The 15,397-nt window shown below is 60.5% G+C and overlaps 2 protein-coding genes across 8 annotated transcripts in view; one reads left to right on the top strand and one right to left on the bottom strand.

Annotated features, from left to right (window-relative positions):
* The window catches only part of CRTC1 (CREB regulated transcription coactivator 1), a 56,805-nt gene extending 51,060 nt beyond the window's left edge, over window positions 1–5,745 (top strand). For all 7 annotated transcript variants that reach the window (XM_074337826.2, XM_074337830.2, XM_074337829.2 and 4 more), the window contains one exon: window positions 733–5,745. In XM_074337826.2, the coding sequence (XP_074193927.2) occupies window positions 733–944 (212 nt within the window). In that variant the 3' untranslated portion in view covers window positions 945–5,745. The remainder of the gene's footprint in view (window positions 1–732) is intronic.
* Window positions 5,746–6,105: 360 nt separating this feature from the next.
* On the bottom strand, window positions 6,106–13,593 carry COMP (cartilage oligomeric matrix protein). The gene is made up of 19 exons (XM_074337824.2): window positions 13,327–13,593; window positions 12,984–13,075; window positions 12,560–12,611; window positions 12,035–12,204; window positions 11,231–11,368; window positions 10,919–10,993; window positions 10,657–10,815; window positions 10,467–10,571; window positions 10,255–10,362; window positions 9,906–10,065; window positions 9,310–9,428; window positions 9,068–9,120; window positions 8,783–8,964; window positions 8,408–8,586; window positions 8,234–8,282; window positions 7,771–7,967; window positions 6,937–7,109; window positions 6,357–6,496; window positions 6,106–6,270 (listed from the first exon to the last, which is right to left on the bottom strand). The coding sequence occupies exons 1-19, from the start codon at window positions 13,403–13,405 to the stop codon at window positions 6,224–6,226; spliced, it is 2,277 nt and encodes a 758-aa protein (XP_074193925.1). The 5' UTR covers window positions 13,406–13,593; the 3' UTR covers window positions 6,106–6,223.
* Between the last annotated feature and the right edge of the window lie 1,804 nt (window positions 13,594–15,397).

Below are 15,397 nucleotides of genomic sequence, written 5' to 3'. Positions count from 1 at the left end.
CGCTTCATCTAGCACAGAACTCAGACTCCTGAGGCCCTCCCCACCCCTAGCTTCTCCCCAAAGATTCTCCCCAAAGATTGAAGAAGGAAACAGTTCCCTTGTAAGCTGGGGCTGTCATGGGGTTGGGGGGGGGCTCCCCCTGGCGGTTCTCACTGACATTCCCAGTTGTGGGGATGGCATGCCTGGACCCCAAGTGCTGACTCAGTGCTTCTCCCCACCCCAAGGGTGCTTCAGAAGCCCGAGGAGGACCAGACCCCATGATCTCCCCAATAGCCCAGAAAGACCAGGATTGTCATACTGGTCCCCAGATGGGGAAACTGAGGCCCAAGAACTGCCTGCAAGTAGAGGAGGGAGCTCAGGTTTGAACCTGGGTCTCTGGGGGAACCCAGACTTCCTCCAGCCCACAAGGAGGGCCCCCGATGCACACGCTCCAGCCTGCTTCTCTGACGCAAACAGAGGAGACCAGCTGGCTGAGAGGGAGAGGCCCCCGCTGATGTCTGGGGCTGGATTTTTCTCTAGGAGGGGCCATCTTGTGTCTATGGGGTGTCTCCACCCACGGTGTCAATAGCACCCCTTCTCTCAGTTGTGACAACTAAAAATGCCCCCAGACGATAGCCGTGTCCTCTGGAGCACAGACTCCCAGTAAGCACCCCTGGGGTGGCCCAGTTCCTCTTCCCAGAGTATGGGGTGGGGAGCCAGAGCTAAGCTGAGACTTTTGTGCCCCCTCCCCAGTGACTGGAGAGTCCCCTCCCAGCCTCTCTAAAGAACTGACCAGCACACTGGCTGGGGTTGGTGATGTCAGCTTCGACGCCGATAGCCAGTTCCCCCTGGATGAACTCAAGATTGATCCCCTGACCCTGGACGGACTGCACATGCTGAACGACCCTGACATGGTTCTGGCCGACCCGGCCACTGAGGACACCTTCCGAATGGACCGTCTGTGAGCGTACATCCGGCACCATCACCCCGCCGGTCAGTGGCCCCAACGGCATCTCCCTGAGCCTGGGGACTGCACACTCCGTCCCCGCAAACGGCTGAGCTTGTGATTCTGAGCTTGCAATGCCGCCAAGTACCTCCCCCCACCCCTCCCCCCCAGCTGTCCACCTCTCTTGGGAGGCTGAGCATTGACCCCTCGGATCTGCCCTCTGCGCGTGCTCTCACCCCGTATCCCAGGCCATGAGCCATCTATCCCTGTAAGATGCAGAAAGCGTGTTGGGCAGGGCCACCGGCCTGGGGTCACCGGGGTCTGCGACATGGTGGGCAGACGTGCATTTCCGACTGTTGTCCAGCTCTCACTGCCTTCCTTCGTCCCCAGTCACCCACCTGCCAGCCCCAGCCCTTGGTTAGGTAGAGAGCCAGCCCCACCCGCCAAAGGGAGAGGGTGCCAGAGAGAGGGGCAGACCCAGCTCGAAATAAACACTATTTTGACTGCTGTCTTTTATATTCCTGAGCGCACAGAACGCTAGAGCCCTTCCTGTGGGGGTGAAGGCAAAGGTATAAACGGAGCAGCTAGACCTTCCCAGCCTCTTCCCGCCTTGCTCACCCCCCGCCTGGTCTCTCTGGAGGCTGCCAGGGGTCATTTCTGGGGGGTTTAGAACTTGTTTTCATCTTTCCTTCTCTGTATTGTGCTCGTTGTTACTGTTATTTACAGATAGGTGGGGGAGGGGTGGCCAGGGCATTTTTGTTGTGTTTTTTGTTTGTTTCTTTTGGTTTGTATTTACATTTTGGCTGTAGATGAGTACCTGACTCCTCCAAGCCAATACTTGCTTGAGAGCATGTTTTTATTCCAGAAATCCTATGTTACACATTTTTTAGGCTAACTGGAAGCAGTCCACTGTCTGAGCTGTCTCTGGCCTCTTTAGTTTCACCCCAAGTTATCTCAAAACAGAAGGGCCGAGCGGCTGCCCAGCTGGCCCAGTAAAGGCCGGTTGTGCCAAGTGGGGACTCTGGCAGAAGCTCAGGTGGTTGGAAGTGCCTCTGCTCCGGCCACGTAACAGACTCCTGGGAAGGAGTCCTTGTTTTTATTAAGGGTCTCCAGAGAAGACCGGGCTCTGCCAGGCCTCCTGAAGGTACTTGCCGATCCTCAGGGCGGGTGCATCCCAGACCCGGAGGCTGGCAACACCTGGCCCCTCTGCTCCCAGATGCTCCAGAGACGAGGCCGTCTCTCACCCCCACCCCAAGAGCCAGCTGACACCCCTCCAGCCACCTCTTTTGTAGCTCCTCCTGGCAGGGCTGGGTTTGGAGGCAAAGAGCAGCGTGCTTTTAGTGGCAGGTTTCCAGGTGCTTCTCCAAGTGCCTCAGGAAGCCGAGCTGACTGTCTCTGCCCTCCAGGCCCTGTGAGGGGGCAGCAGACTGGCTTTATTTTCTGTGGGCTGCTTTAGTAGGGGTCTGTTTCAGTCCCTTCCAAGTTGCATCTCGACTTGCTCCTCCACCTGCCTTCAGGCTGACACTTCTGCCTGGTGCATTTCTCTGTGGCGTCTCGACCACCCCTCCACCTGGACCTTGGGAACCCTCACCTCTGTGGGAACCAGATTTAATCCTAGCAACCATCCATCCTTGTTCCCCCGCTAGGTTGTTAGCAGTGTCTAAGTGGCCTGGCGGCCACACAGGTAAGAAAGGCCCCCTCAGTCACTTGTCCCCACCACCATTTGGTCTGGGGGACATGGTGTCTGTCCATCCAGGTCCAGGGCCTGTCCCCTCCCCGCAGTGGAGGCGGGGATAGAGATGGGGACATTTTTGTTTTAAAAGAAAATCTACATGTATATAGAAGAGTTTGGTTACCATTAGACTTGTATGTAGAACTTTTTAAAAAATGGCCTTAATAAAATTACAAGCAACCTTCCTGGATGCAACTTTCAAACAAGGCGTTGGGAACTCAGTGAGGGAGTCTTGTCAGCCCACGCTTCCCATCTGCGCAGTGCCAGTTCTGGGTGCAGACAGGCAGGAGAGGCCCATGGCCAGGAGCGCAGGTGACATTGTATTAACACATGGCCGCGGCCTGTGCGAGGCTTCGGTGCAGAGCTATTTTGGGAGGGTTCCCCACCACCACCACCAGGAGCCAGTGGCCAGGTGTCCCCGTGTCTTCCAAGGGGTCAACCCCGCCCGGGACTGGGGCGGCTTATGGAGTCTGCAACAGGGAACTTTGTTTTTTTTCTTAGATATCACTTCTCTACTAAATATTCTTGAGTTGCCAAGACTTTCTGAGGCAAGACAGCCTAAGGGAATCAGTCCTTTGACTTGTGAAGTGAAAATACTGTGATTTCAGGCGAGCTGCGCCGTGAGGGGCGGGCCCGGGCCTGCATCTTGTATATAGACCTGCCACCCTTGGCCTACTCACATGCTCGGGGCCAGCCTGGATGTCAGGCCTGGACACATGGCCCACACGGGCTCAGAGGCCGGCCATGCTGTCCCCCCAACACCCCAGAGTGCTCCTGGCTTTGGCCGAGCCCCTTCAGCTGTGCAAACCTTTCCCTTGGGAGCTCGAGCTGCCTGGCCTGTCCCACCTGCCTCGGTTTACCCTCTGCCCTCCAAGTCCCCAGGGCAGTGAGTTTGTTCTCATGTGGCTCCTGGGCAGAGGCTGGAGCCAGGGGTCAGCCCCTCTCTGTCCCCCCGAGAAGGGGGCTGCCTGGAGATGGCAGAGTCTTGTTGGGATTATGTCCCGTCACAGATGCCCACGCCGACTTCCCCCCGCTTGCCCTTACAGGGGGAAGACAGGCGGCGCTGGTTGGAGTGTCCTGCGTCCCCCTCCCCTTGACACTCTAGGCAGGAAGGGTGAGTGCCAGTCTCTTGGGGCAAGGGGGCCCTGAAGCCCTCAGTGGGAAGCTCAGGGGGCAGGTCGACCCCTCAGCAAAATTTGGAGACCCTACAGCCAATGGCCCAAAAGCCGGCCAGGCTCCCCTGCGGGGGCAAACCACAGCAGAAGGGGCTTAATTGTGCTGGGACCCTCACTGTGGTCCACAGGGCTCCCTGGGACCAGCTGTCCAGGGTGGGGGTGTGCACTGATGGCCCCTTCCTTAGTGACACCTCACACCCCAGTGTGCAGGGTGAACTTTTCCGCCTCTCTGTGCTGTTACCTGCTTGTGGGTTTTCAGGGCTGGAAGGAGGGTTCTGAGTGGTCGCTGTGTTTGGCCTGATTTTCATCAGCTGAGCTCCTGGGAGGACGCCCAGCAGGACACCCCATGGGAGGCTCAGGTGTCAGAGTGGGGTGGGTGAGGTCAGCTCTGTCATACACCGCAAGGAGACCCTGCGTGGAGGGTCTCATGTCCATCCATTCATGCGTCCTGCTGAGTGACGATGGATGTCAGATGTCGCACCTGCGGCCTGTCAGGTGGGACAAGGCAGGGCTGGGCCTGGGCAGCAGGATTGCCCCTCACCATGTCTGGTGTCCTGGACCTCATGAGTACCCATGAGCGACTGTCATTAGAGGGCCCCCAGAGCTGAGGTCACATGGGAACGTGCCCCATCCCCAGACCACCTCTGGAGGACCCTGTGCTGGTTCATAACCAAACATCCTTCCACACCTCCCCCCACAGGACTCCGAGCTCTCTGCATTTCCAGATGAGGCACCCCACCCCCATACAGGCTGGGTGTGTGAGGCCTGGAGGTGTTGGGGGGCTGACAAAGCAGCAGCTCCTGTCACTCTTCCTGGGTTCTGACGGAGCTATTGTCAGAGGCTGCCTGGGGCCCAGTGTGGGGGCTGAAAGGTCACGGGAACTGGGCCTCCTGGTCCTGGCCCATCGCCCCTGCAGGTGGCATTCCAGGCGAGGGGGCTGTGGCTCCCTGAGCCCTCCCCACATGGCTTGCAGAGCTGGAGGAAGGACTTGCCCACTTCCGAGGCCTGTCTGGGGTGAGTGGGCACCTGGTCTGTTTCTAACCCAGTCCTTCTTGGACCCCAGGCCCCCACCTCCTGGGGGTCTGATAGTATGTGACTGGGGATCCTTGGGACATTCCTCCGGGGGTGCTGGCTAGGTGGAGCTCAGGCACCTCTCATTACCCTCGCGCCACAGGCAACTGGCCACTTCAGGAGAGGCCTGGGAACTGCGGGGCTCCTGAGGGCATGGGGAGTAGAAGCAAGATCCTTGTGACCCGGGCCTCAGTCTTTCTCCTGTCAATGGCTGACCCAGGGTCGCCGGGCCCCAGGCTGCTCCGTCAGGGTGAGGGGCAAGGGCTGGATGTCAGGGTGACGCTGGCTGCAGGGAGCTCCTCTGCCTTCCACTCTCATGGCCAGTCCCAACACCTCATCCCGAGGAGCCAGGGACATGTGGCACGTGCGGGGTGGGGGCTGCCCCCATATCGCAGGGTTCTGGAATTGGGGGGCAAATGATGGCCAGCCCATCCTAACCTTTCAGTCATTTATGACCTCTTGCCCATTGGGGACAAGGGGACAGTGCTGTGGCCTTTGCCACCAGGAGGGTTTTGGCAGCTGAGGTCCATTGGCCCTGCCGTACCCTCCCCAGGAAACTGCCCCCCCCAGGGGCTGGGTGGCATCACTAATATATGCAAACCCACAGTCTGAGCCCTGCCCTGCCTGTGTCCCTCTGTCCCCAGGCTGGCTCTGCCCCTCTAGCATGTACTCTCTGCTATGGATGTCCTGTGGGCTGTGTGTGGACGCCTGCGTCGGGCGGGGGCAGGCGGCTCAGGGTGCACTTGGCCGGCCCCTGCCCGTCCTCTGGCGTGGACGCTTTTGTCTTTGTACCTTTGCATCCTTTGTAATGAAACCTAATAAAAATCCAATGTTTTCGTCTCTGTCTCCTCCCCTTTTTCCTGTCTCTCCCCCATAACAGAGATGAAACGTGAGTACTGCAGGTACACGAGGCAGAGACACACACACACATACACATTCATGAACATGGACACGAAGATGTGCGCCCCTCACCACCTCCCCCCACCAGCCAGCTACTCGGGTCTGGTGCCTGGAAGGGGAGCAACCCACCCCCCACAATCCTGGAGCAGACATTCCAGGGGTGGAGGTCCAGGCCCATGACCACAGTGGGTGGGCTGCAGCAGCAGGCCTGGGGCTTCCCAGGAGGGGAGTCAGCTGCAAGTCTCCACTCCCCAAGGCCATATACCCCGCCATCTTCCCAAAGCAAAGACAACAGCCACGGCCCCACCACACACACGCTTTATTTCACCCTCCGATCCCCTTCCTGTCCCCCAAGCTAGCCAGCCCTTGGTGCTACACCCTTGAGGATGGTCATCATCTAGTGGCAGGTCCCCACTGTCCTTAGGCCTGCCGCAGATGCTGGGTCTCATAGTCCTCTGGGATGGTGTCTGTGGAGGGAGAGAGGGCAGGTGGGTGAAAGGGGGTGAGGCTGGTGGGGCAGATTCCCACATTCCCTGGTGGTCCCTCCACTTACCATTGCAGCGGTAACGCAGGTTGGCCCAGATGATGTTCTCCTGGGAGAAGCAGAAAACCCCCAGGCGTCCACCTCGCATGGTCGTGTCCAAGACCACGTTGCTGTCAGCCACCAGCTCAGGGCCCTCGTAGAACCGCACTCTGCAGGGGACAGTTAAACGGGGACAGTGAAGACCCTCAGAACTTCAGCAACCTGCCCTAGAAGATGGGCCCCCTCCTCTCTCAGAGTGGGGGCCGTGGGGACTTCCTGCCTGGGCCACACTCAGGGCAGGTGGGGCTCCCGACCTGTGTGAGATGGATATCAGGGTCCTGCACACAGTAGGTGCTAACTAAGCAGAGTGTCTGGACTTCCTGGCAACGCAGAATGAGAATTGAAAAACGGAGAGTGGGTGATACCCCACCTTCTAGGTGCTAGGTTCTGGGACCAGCATTGTGCCCTAGGGTCAATCACAGTTCATTCTAGCTGCCGACATTGTTCCCACTTTACAGACAAGGGGATCAAGGCCCCCAGAACCTTCCCGTTCCCCTGGCAGCCAGGGAAGAACAGGGACTCAGTCCCTTAGCAGAGGCAGAGACCCCACCTGATGTAGCCCACTTGGGGCCGGTGCTGCAGGAACCAGCGGTAGGATGTCTTGTCCTTCCAGCCCACGTTGCGGGGGTCCTTCCACAACAGCTTCACCTGTGACGCTGTGTCCCCCGTGTGCCACAGAGCATTCCGTAGGTGCTCCCCAGGGCCCGTAGAAGACTTCACAGCCTGATATTCCCAGGGACAGGGTCACCAGGAGAGAGACTGCACAGGGCACTGGAGCCCCCCACCCCAGGATCCTGCCTGGTGGGAGCTGCATGTCCTGGAGGAGTGATGGAGGCTCTGGGGGGGCTGGATGGGAGACCCATAGGGATGCCTTCCTGGGGACCATATGGAGATTTACAGGTGTGTCATGGGGGCAGCGGTGGTCTGGGGGCTCATGAGGATTTGAGAGTCTGGATAGGTTTGAGGTCTGGGAGGATTTGGGGTCTGCAGAAGGCTTTAGTGATCTGTAGAAAGTAGTGTCCATGGGATAAACTGAGATCTAAAGAATTTGGGAAATTTGCTGGAGAGTTTCTGTGACATAGTGTGGTCTAGGAGGTTGGCAAGGGGATTTGGAACCTGAAGGAAAGCTTAGGGCCGGGTGAGAGGATTTCAGGACCCAAAGGAAGATTGGGGGGCGCTGGGGGAGAGTTTTAGGGCCTGTGGGAGAAATTGGAAGGATTTGGGGCCTGTGGGAGTTCAGGGAAGGGCTGGGAGTGGGTGGGAAGACTTTGAGGTCCATAGAATGATGCTGGGGGCTGTACAGGCTTTGGGAGTCTGGGGAAAGGTTTGGGGCCTCCTAGAGGCAGTGGTGCAAGATTGGGTAGGGCCCCCCACCCCTGCACACCTTGAGCTGGATGCCAGGTTCAGCCACAGCACGGAAAGGGTTGGCCTGCCAGTACGTCTGCTCCATCTGCTTCCACATGACCACATAGAAGCTTGAGCTGTCCTGGTAGCCAAAGATGAAACCGGCATAGTCGTCATCGGTGGCAGTGTTCACATGGAACGTTCCTTCGAAGTCCACGCCGTTGAAGGCCGTGTAACCTGGGAAGGTAGGAAACCAGTGGGGTCCTGGACGCCGGCCCCTACCCTTAACCGGGTCCGGGCCTGCCCCCACACCCCGCCCCTCCAGAGTCCAGCTTGCCTTCTGGGCCCAGATACCCCGTAGACCCGCCCCACCCCAACCCCCTAAATCCAGACATAGCCCCGCCCTGACTCCGCCCAGTCCACCCTCTAGTCCCACCCCACCCACTTCTGGCCCCGCCCCCTGAGCGGGCCCCTGCACCACCTTGCCCCTCCCTGCGTCTCACCCACTGCCAGGCCAGGATCGCTGTTCATCGTCTGCACGATCTCCATCCCCTGATGGCGTCAAAGGAAGAAAGGCCTCAGGCCGGCCGTGGAGCCCTCGGCTCCCCGGCCCTAGCTTAGAACCCTAAGTGAGTGTCCTGGGCTCCCCCCACCTTCCGCTTGGTTTCCGCCCCCACCTGGTTGAGCACCACCCAGTTGGGGTCTATCTGCGCGTCGCCTTCGGGGTCCAGCACGACCGTCTGGAAGGCACGGAAGTCGGTGAGGGTGACCTCGGCGTTCTCTGGACACACATCAATCTTGTCCACCACCTTGTCCGCGTCAAAGTCTCCCTGGCACGCGTCGCCCACACCGTCCCCTGAGAGGAGGTGGCAGACCAGCGGGCGGTGAGCTCAGCGACGGACCCGCTGCAAGCCTAGCCTCGCTCACACCAGCTACGGACACGCCCATACCACGCCACGCCCCCTTCCCCTGACCCCTGTCACGCCCACTCTAAACCCCGCCCCAGTGTCATCACACGCCCCGTCCCCACTACAGGCCCGCCGCCGCCTTACGGTCGGAGTCTTCCTGGCCGGGGTTGGGCACCACGCGGCAGTTGTCCCGACTGTCTGGGACTCCATCGTTGTCATCATCCTCGTCGCAGTCGTCACCCTGTCCATCGCGGTCTGAATCCTGCTGGGCGCTGTTAGGTACTGTGGGGCAGTTGTCCCGAGAGTCCTGGTGTCCATCCCCGTCCCTAGAGTGGGTGGGTGGGACAGAGAGACAGTGAGATCCCCAGAGGGTCCAGTCAGGGGATGCCCACCCTGGGTCCCCACCACCACCCCAGGAGGCCTCCTTACTGGTCTTGGTCGTTGTCACAAGCGTCTCCCACAAAGTCGTGGTCCACATCCCCCTGCGGGGGGTGCAGGGGTCCATGATCAGGGTAGGGGAACTCAGAAACCTCCCTCCCACACCCGGTTCCTGAGCCAAGGTCCTCCTAACCCCAAGGAACATCTCTGAGGCTGTTTTGAATGGGCTGCCGTCTTGTTAACTAGCCTAGGGCTCACGTCTGAGCGCTGACCCAGCTGAGGCCTGCCCTCACCTGGTCTGGGTTGCTCTTCTGGGGACAGTTGTCACAGACATCCCCTACACGATCTCCATCACTGTCCTTCTGGTCTGAGTTCGGCACTCTGGGGCAGTTGTCCACAGCATTTCGGATCCCTTCGGGAAGCAGGGGAACAGGACAGGACCCCAAGATCGGGAAGGGGCCAGGCTGACTTCAGTAGGGCAGGTGCAAGCCTGGAGCTTTCCTGGGAGAGTCCCACCCGTCCCCTGGCTCCCAATTGCTACAAGGTTAAACCAAGTACTCGTGTCCAGGGTCCAGCCACGAAGAGACTTCATGAATGGACAGCCAGGGAAGGGAATGGCCCTCACTCGTGGGCAACTCATCAGAAACTTCCCCTTGCCCTGTGAATGCACGCCCTGAGCTCCTATGCCCCAGGTGTAAAAAGGGCACCTCTTCGGCCCTAAACCCCAGACTGCCCTGCAGTATCCGACACAGCTGGCGTTTTCCTGCTAGTCGGAGCATGATCCAAGGTCCCGGGCGCCTCAAGTAAGCTCACGCCCTTGGCTTTCCAAGCCCCGCCCCCGGCCAAGCCCCGCCCCTCGGCGCCCGCCCCTCCCCCCCGCCACTCTCACGGTCACCGTCGATGTCGTCGTCGCAGGCGTCGCCTCGACCGTCCCCGTCTGTGTCCTTCTGGTCGTCGTTCTTCTGGTTCCGGCAGTTGTCGCACGCATCGCCCCACTTGTCGTTGTCCGAATTGCGCTGGTCTGGGTTCCGCACCAGCGGGCAGTTGTCCTGGGAGACAGGACAGGTTAAGGTGGGGATCTGGCCAGGAGGGGCAAAAGTCACTCCCCAGACCAGCCCATCTCCGAAGCCACGCCTCCTCTGCAGGGAGCCCCTCGTCTCTCCTGGATCTGCGAATCCAACCTCTGAGACCGTGCTCCTAGCCCAAGCCCCACTCCGCCCAGCTCGCCTAGGCCCCACCTCCTCGTTTAGGATCCCGTCTCCGTCAGCATCAGGGTCGCAGGCGTCTCCAATACCATCGCGATCCACGTCCTCCTGCCCTGAGTTAGGCACGGTCACACAGTTGTCCTAGGAAACAGCAGGGGGGTCGTGAGGGATGTGACCAGAGCCCCGCCCACCCCACGCCCTCCTCTCACGCTCACCCCCCCCGACCACGCCCTGGCCCCGCCCACCTTACGGCAGTGGCGCTCTGCGCAGCGCAGCTTCTCGTCGGGAAAGCTGTCCAGGTCGGTGTCGCGACCGCAGAGGAGCCCGTTGCCCGCCCAGCCGATGGCACACTGCGAGTGGGGTGGTGAGTAGATTTTCGGGCGTCACCGACCCTGCCTCCCCATCCCATACCCCTTCCTGAGCGCCTGCACTCACTACACAAGACCGCGAGCCATCGCGTTCCAGGACGCAGTCGGCTTTCTCGTGGCACGAGCTTGGTGTGCCATCCGGGCAGGAGCGCTGTGCGCGTGGACGGCAGCCGGACGCCTGGTCTCCCACGAAGCCGGGCTGGCACGGGCCGCACTGGAAGGAGCCCTGAGCGCGGGACGCAGCTGGTCAGCCCCGGCAGCTGCCACCTCGCGCCCCCGCCCCCTTCCCCCGCCCGGCCTCTTCATCCTTTCCTTCTCCCGGGCCTTACCCTGGTGTTGACGCACACAGAGTTGGGAACGCAGTTATGTTTTCCGGTCTCACACTCGTTAATGTCGGTGCAAACCTGGGTGGGAGGGAGCGCATAGATCACCGCCCTCACGCAGACACCCCAGGTCTCCTTTTGCATGCTACCTCTCCCCTCCATCCCGCCTCCAATCCCGACCATCCTTGACACGGACCCTTCCCCACTGACTCCCTCCAGACGCTGGTCCCCACCCCCTCACGCTGGAGCGAGGCAAGGGAAAAGGCCGCGAGGCTGGAGGAGTTTAGTCAACAAAATGCTCCCCCTCAAAGCCCTCACCTGCTTGTTGGCCTTGGCAAAGGCCAGCCCCACGCCCTCGTGTGGGGGGCCGCTGTACCCGGGTGGGCAAGCCTCGCAGCGGAAGCCGGGGCTGGTGTTGATGCAGCGGACACGGGGAAAGCAGGGATGGGAATTACACTGGAGGAGGAAGGGCCACGGAGGATCAGAGGACGCGGAGCTGGGCCCCTCACAAAGCAGCGCCTTATGGCTCCTTAGGCTTGGAGTTAGAAAGCCTAAGGACCGTCAGCCAACACTTGGAGGGGGGTGCCGCGTGGGCGGAGGCGATCGTCCCAGGAGTCAGGGGCGATTTTGCCTTGGTGTGGGCAGAGGCGCGACCGGGTGCGCCTGGAGGGGGCTGTCCCAGGAACCCCGTGGGCTAGGTGGTCATGGGCGGGGGAAGGAATCGTGAGGGCCTGCCTCCCCAGCAGAGGGTGGAAGTGGTCGTCGGGGTGTGCGTGCCCGGCGGTGGGGGCGTGGGGGTCGTCGGGGCCGGCTCCCCGCGGTGGTGGAAAGATCGATCGTTGGGGCTAACGAGCACCGGAGGTGAAGGGGGCTCGTTGGGCCGGACCACTCCGGGCGGTAGAGGAGTTGTCACTGCCTTTGAAGGTGTTCGTCGGGGCGAGCGTCCCTGGTGGTCAGGGCGGTGGTTGGGGTGGGTGCCCTCCGACTGTGGGAGGTCGTGTAGACGTGCGCCGCCGGCGGTGAGGGGGCCCCCGAAGCTAGCACCCCTACCGGAGGAGGAGGTCGTGGGGGAAGTGGGGAGTTGTGGGGGCAGGCGGTGGGAGATAGTGGGGGCGGGCGCACCTCATTGATGTCCGCGCAGTGCGTCCCGTTGCCTGTGAAACCGGCGGGGCAGGAGCCGCAGCGAGCGCCCATCGGCGTCATGGTGCAGGCCACGCCGGGAAAGCAGTAGCCCGGCGCACACTGGGGCAGGGGCCGCACGCTCACGCCGGGGGTATGCGCAGGCTGCATCCCTGCGGGGGAGGAGCGGGCAGTCAGGGCCACGCCCCTGGGCGGAGCCTACCAGGAACACACCCCGCATTGCTCACGCCGTCCCCACCACTCTCTCTAGTCTCCAGCTCTCAGCTCGCCTGCGTTGTTAGTTAGCTTTTCTCTCCACATCTTTCTACCTCCTTGCACCTCCCCCGGCCTCTGCCTCTTTTTGTGTGTTCCCTTCCTATGGTCTCTGTTTCCCCTCCCTGTTCGTCCAATCTATCTCTGTCAGCCTCGTTCTCTGCCTTTTCTCTTTTCCTCCCCGTTTCTCCTTTGCTCTCCCCACAGCTTCTTGATCTCTGGCCGCCGCGACTTTGCGTCCTCAGCTGCGCTCACCGCACGCATCACACTCCATCACCGTGTTTTTCAGGAACGTGATCTCCTTGACCTGCCGCGCGGGGGATACGAGGTGTAATCAGTAGGGCTCCGTCCCTCTCCTCCTACCCCGGGTCTCCCCTCTCCTCCCCCCGGACTCCCTACCCTCCCAGCACCTCTCCCCCTTCCCTGGGACTCCCTCTCCCCCGCCCCTCGCGGACCCCTACCCTCTCCTGCGGAACGCCCTATCCCTGGAGGCCCCTTTCCCAGTTCCTTTTCCACAATTCCCTCCCGGATCTTGGTACCCGGGACCTTCTCCACCTCCACCGGGGCCCTCTTCTCCCGTACCCCTCCCCCACTGTCCCCTACCTCACAGACCCCCCTGCCCCCCACTTCCAGACCTCCTTCTCCTCCCTCGCACTGTACCGCCCACCCTGGCTCCCACCTGCTGCCGCAGCAGCTCCCGCACGTCCCGCAGCGCCGCGTTTGTCTCCTGTAGTTCGTGCAGCATCTGCGCGTCCAGGTCTGGACCTGCACCTGCACCGACAGGGCGTGCTGGTGGGGTGTCGGGGCCCCGGGATCCCCCTCCCGCTGCTTCACACAGCCATAGGGACCCCGGCCACCACCCCATTCCTTGAGCCTCTACCGAGCTCTCTGCTTTCTCCCTCGCCCCAAAGAACGCTCCTGAGAACTGTCCCGAGTTCTAGGGAGCCGTGACCCCAGGCTTCTCACTCGTCCTCAGATCCGTTTGGGGATAAGGGCACGGCGTGGGGGAGGGCTCTGCTTACCCATCCGGATCTGGCCCTGACCGGACGCGCCAAGGGCGGCCAGGGAGAGCAGGAGAACGCAGGCGGCGGCGAGAACCATGGCTGCGGTGGGGAGCTGGACTGCAGCTTGCTCTCTGCCGCCCACGAGGTCTGCAGTGCCTATTTATCCCGGCGGCGCAGCCGCCCCAGGGACGGCCCACCACGGCCCTGCCCAGCGTCCAGCCACAGGGTAAACAGACAGCACTGGCCTCTGTGTTCAAGGCCCCACCCGGTGTGTCTGAACCAAGACCTGGCGGGGAAACTGAGTCACGGGGGGCCAGTGCAGGGGTCGGTGGGGCGGGGAGTCAGGTGGGACCACTCTCCAGACCTCTCATTCACTTATTTTTGGAGTGCCTGTTTTATGCCAAGCCTGGGTCACGACTGTGAATAAAGCCACCCCATGACGGCCCCTTTCAACTCACACTTGGGGAAACGAAGTCAAGAGTGGCTAAAGGTTAGGACTCACTTCCTCCCCTGTCGCTGCTTTAGATCACGCTGACTGACCTTGAATTCCCTCCTCACTTGTTTCAAAATGGAGCAAGTGATGTCTCTCTGTGCCTCAATTTTCCCCCTACACAATGGCACTAATAAGTATCATTGTTAATGATGATGATTATTACAGGAAAATGAGGGGTAGCGTGAGAGCGGGGACCCTAGATCTTATCCAGGTCCATGGGGTCCTGCTCCTGGCCCCTCACCCCAGAGAGTTTGAGGTGACTCTCCCACCCCATTCTGGTCTATCCTCTCTACGGTTCTCTGGCTGGTGGGTGCTGGTGGGGCCAGCCTGGTTGCCCATGGGAGCAAACTGGGTTGTCCAGTTGACCAGTCTATGCAACGGGCTGTGCATCTGTCCATTCCCGGCAGGGGGTTACACAAATTAAAGGGCTCCTGCTGGAGGTCTGAGGGAGTCCCCGGACTTCCTTCTCCATACCTTCCAAGCTCTGCTCCAACTGCTGTGGGAACAGGCTGTAATAAAAATAAAAATTACTGCTAATCAGGAAAATCATCCCCCACCCCCACCCCAGCCCAGCCACGTTCTTGAGATGCAAAACACCTCAGGTCTCTAGAGTTAACCCTCTCCACCCCTACCCTCTGGAGGCTTACAGCCTCTATTCTAAAGACAGGGAAATGACAGAAGTGACTAGCCTAAGGCCACTTGGAGGGGAGGTCTGAAGCGAGGGTAGAGTCATAGCCAGATCTGTTCTCCTGGGAGGGCGCTGAGAAGTCAGGGAGGCTTCCTGGAGGAGATGGGAAGGAAACCTCAAGGAAAGAGAGGACTCAGATGAGCAGAGGGAAAAGGTGGAGACAGTTCTGGCAGAGGGAAAGTATGTGGAGCTTGGAGGTGGGGAAATTTCAGTCACATTCATTCATTTCACAAGTTTGCACTGAGCACTTACGGTGTATCATGTCCTGTGCTAGATGTTGGGGACACAGGGTAAACAAGCCCGATCAGGCCTCTTCTTCATGGGGAATCTAGGTTGGCGCGAGGCAGCTATCTAACCATCCAAAGCGGCCAGGACTGTGATGGGGGACACACAGGCAGCAGTGGGAGCTCCAAGGAGATACCTGACCCAGCCTGGGGTGGGGGTGGCGTCTGGGCAGGCTCCCCAGAGGCGGAGGGAACACCAAACTAGGACCAGGAAGATGAGGAGGACATGGCCAGGCAAAGAGATGGTGGGAAAGCATTCCAGGTAGAGGAACAGCATGTGCAAAGGCCCTGAAGCAGAAATGAGCCAGGTGGATAGACTGATCTCAGGGTGGAGAGATTTTGAGGCTCAGGAGAAGCAGTGCCAGTGCTACAGGGCTTGGTCTGTCTTCTGAGGGCAATGGGAGCTATAGAGGGTGAGGGAGAAAGGATGGGCCTGGAGGGGAGCCTGGGTAGGAACAGCTGGCCCCAGCCTGGACATTTCCAGTGAAGTGCCTGCATTGCCTACTGCCTGTGGCCGGGCCATGAGCTCACCTCCTGTTTTCCTTGGCATCCCGCACACCTGGGGGCCGCTCCTGGCTGGTGCTGGAATTCTTAGGAAAACCATGGCTCCAGTGGGGCCAACGG

This window comes from Rhinolophus sinicus, chromosome 15 (assembly GCF_057876585.1).
Source record: "Rhinolophus sinicus isolate RSI-liver-muscle chromosome 15, RSI-T2T, whole genome shotgun sequence".
NCBI classification, from domain to species: Eukaryota; Metazoa; Chordata; class Mammalia; order Chiroptera; family Rhinolophidae; genus Rhinolophus; species Rhinolophus sinicus.
This window is presented reverse-complemented; position numbering and strand designations above follow the sequence as displayed.